Genomic DNA, 2,576 nt, shown 5'->3' on the forward strand with positions numbered 1-2,576 from the left:
GTTGTTGTTAGTGTTTTCGGGTCCTCTCCATCTCGTCACTCACTGGTTCATTCCATCAACTAACTTTGGTTGCATAACGCTTATATTTCAGGCTATGGCCCTCCCCCAGAGTGTTCTGTCTAGAGAAGGACCACACAGTATCTTCCAAAACGGACCAATACATTTAGAGGCCTAATGCCAGCTTACACTGCGGCGGCCTGTCTTGATGGATTAGCGCACACAAAGGCAATAAACGAGCTATTCAGTTGTCTCCTGTGAAAACCATTTTGTTTTGCAAATAGTACCCGTTTGTCCGTTAAATGAACTAATATCACTTCGTAAATAGCAGACGAATTTCCACTCAGGAACGGAATGATATCCTTGGGTTTCGGTTTGAGGAAGAGAACTCGCTGACTAGCCTGAACAGCTTTTCCACTGGGCGCGGTTACTGCCACGTCGTAAAGTCAGTGTATATTTCGTCCCAAGTATTTAATTGTATTGACGAAACTCTCAGTATGACTTTCTGAATATGGATATGTGCTAAGCTATCTCCAATGGGTACTTGTTTTTAAAGTATTGCGGGAGTAGTCAGGTTTTTTTTTGCTTCGTTTCCAGACATTGCTTCATGATGCAAGCCAACTACTATCTGAAGGACCACGGTTTCCGAGGTTCTATCCGTGTCTAGATGTGTACAAGATCATAAGAGTTCGCCACCAGTCCTTTCCTCTAGTCATTTGGCATCTGTACACACTACAGATATCACATGTAGGTTAATTATAAGCGTTCCTGCGTTCGTTCACCCCTTGTGGGGTCCTTGTCGTGTGGACGTCGTCCATCATCGAAAACCTATTTGAGCTACTGACTAATATAATAGGTAGACGGCATAATGTCAGTAATTGGAACACAGTCTGTCTGTGCTTAGGACACCTTTCTCTTAAGATTCACGCTCATGAGACCTAAAAATCACGCTTTTTTTGGTGGCTGGATTACGTGTGTCAACCTTACGTGGTTCATCTTTACTCATCTTTAAGTCACGTTCGTTTGAAAATAGTGTTGTGCTGGACATTCACACGGGCATCCACCTAGCACAGTACAATCCACTCGCCGTGTATCCTTCAGACGTATTCATGCGACAAAAATGTGCTGCTCCGTCACTAAAATACCCTACTACATTCAAACGATTTGCTTTGCCAACAGACTCTATATCAGTGTTGTCGTAACCCGAAGATAGAAAATTTCAACAAGCTGTTAACTCCGTTTCCGCCCTGTTCTGGAACAGGGCCCATCGTTTGGCGGTTTATTAGCCGAGATATTTTTTCCTAAGGCTTCTGAGTAGCTAGGTCCTTGTACTTTCTCTGATTTCCGGCGAACGAAACCCTAGGCGCCGTCTGAACTGATTCCCCCCGTAGAAGTCGCGTTTCTTCCTTTCGAAGTCGTTCCAAGTCCGTTTTTTCCTCTGCGTTTCAGCGTCTCCTATGGGCACGTCGATCTCTCCTCTACCCTCCCTTCCGCCGTCATCAGCCCTGTTCTAACACCAGAAGAAAGACTACTAACTGTGCTAGTACATCTCCTGAAACTGGGCTTCGTTTTGTCCCGGAGAAGCCCATCTGGCGACGATTCGACGTGAGCGTAGCAGCCGAAACAGAGGAAGACAAAAGTGTTCAGGTAATGGCAGAACTACCCATAAAAGAAACAGGTTGCTTTCAATGTATGTAATTTGCTGAACCGAAATTCCTTACAGTGGTATTGTATCTCTCCTATGTAGAGTATAACTTGAAACAAGAATATGTGAGCGGCAAGCCGGGTATGCTCGATCCTACTACTTCCGAACATCCAACATGCCACACATTACAGCCCTATTCGAGCGAAGAATAGAATTTCCCAAACCACTGCAAGTACCACCACTGATCTGATCTGAGGGTCCAAATGTCATAGTCCGAGGGAAGTCGGGTTGAGCCAAACACTGAAATGTACTCACTCTGACTGAACTTGATGTTTCGGCATATAGCTCGCTTAACTTATGGTATATGGCTAAACGCGAAGTACTATGTTGTCGCTATCCTAACAGGGCGTGGAGTCACTTAGACTGCACAGAAATAGAACTTCGAAAGTCATCGAGCCATTCCAGTGTTTGAATTGAATGTCGCAGTCCTATTTAACTGATCTAGTATTCCTGGATTTCCCAGGTGCGTTCGACTCGGTTGATCGGTCTGTTCTTCTTGAGACGCTTGCCCACCAAAAAATACCCCGGAAGTTTGTAAACATAATACGTTCTTTGTATTCTCAAACTTCCGGACGTGTGAGAGTGTACGGTGAGCTCTGCAAAAGCTTCCGTACACAAAGCGGTGTCCGTCAAGGATGCCTACTCCCTCTATTCCTTTTTAACTTTGTAATCGATGAAACAATGAGACGAACGCTGCAGGGTCTCCAAAACTCCGGTGTTCAAATAGCCTGTGAAGAAAGCCTTGTCGATCTGGAATATGCAGACGACATCGTTCTCGTGTTCGAAGAGGAGCAGAAGGCGCAAGTATTCTTGGATAAACTGACTAAAGGCATCCCGTCCTTTGGTATGCACTTCGCACCCACAAAGTGTAAGG

At 45.1% G+C, this 2,576-nt stretch overlaps 1 protein-coding gene across 1 annotated transcript in view; it reads left to right on the forward strand.

Annotated features, from left to right (window-relative positions):
• The window catches only part of T265_14173 (hypothetical protein), a gene marked incomplete at both ends in the record, with an annotated part of 15,213 nt that overhangs the window by 3,457 nt on the left and 9,180 nt on the right, over window positions 1–2,576 (forward strand). The window contains 2 exons of the mRNA XM_009172358.1: window positions 1,447–1,644; window positions 2,402–2,546. Coding sequence (XP_009170622.1) covers window positions 1,447–1,644; window positions 2,402–2,546 — 343 coding nt within the window. The remainder of the gene's footprint in view (window positions 1–1,446; window positions 1,645–2,401; window positions 2,547–2,576) is intronic.

The sequence above is a fragment of the Opisthorchis viverrini genome, assembly GCF_000715545.1.
Source record: "Opisthorchis viverrini unplaced genomic scaffold opera_v5_152, whole genome shotgun sequence".
In the NCBI taxonomy this organism is placed as follows: domain Eukaryota; kingdom Metazoa; phylum Platyhelminthes; class Trematoda; order Opisthorchiida; family Opisthorchiidae; genus Opisthorchis; species Opisthorchis viverrini.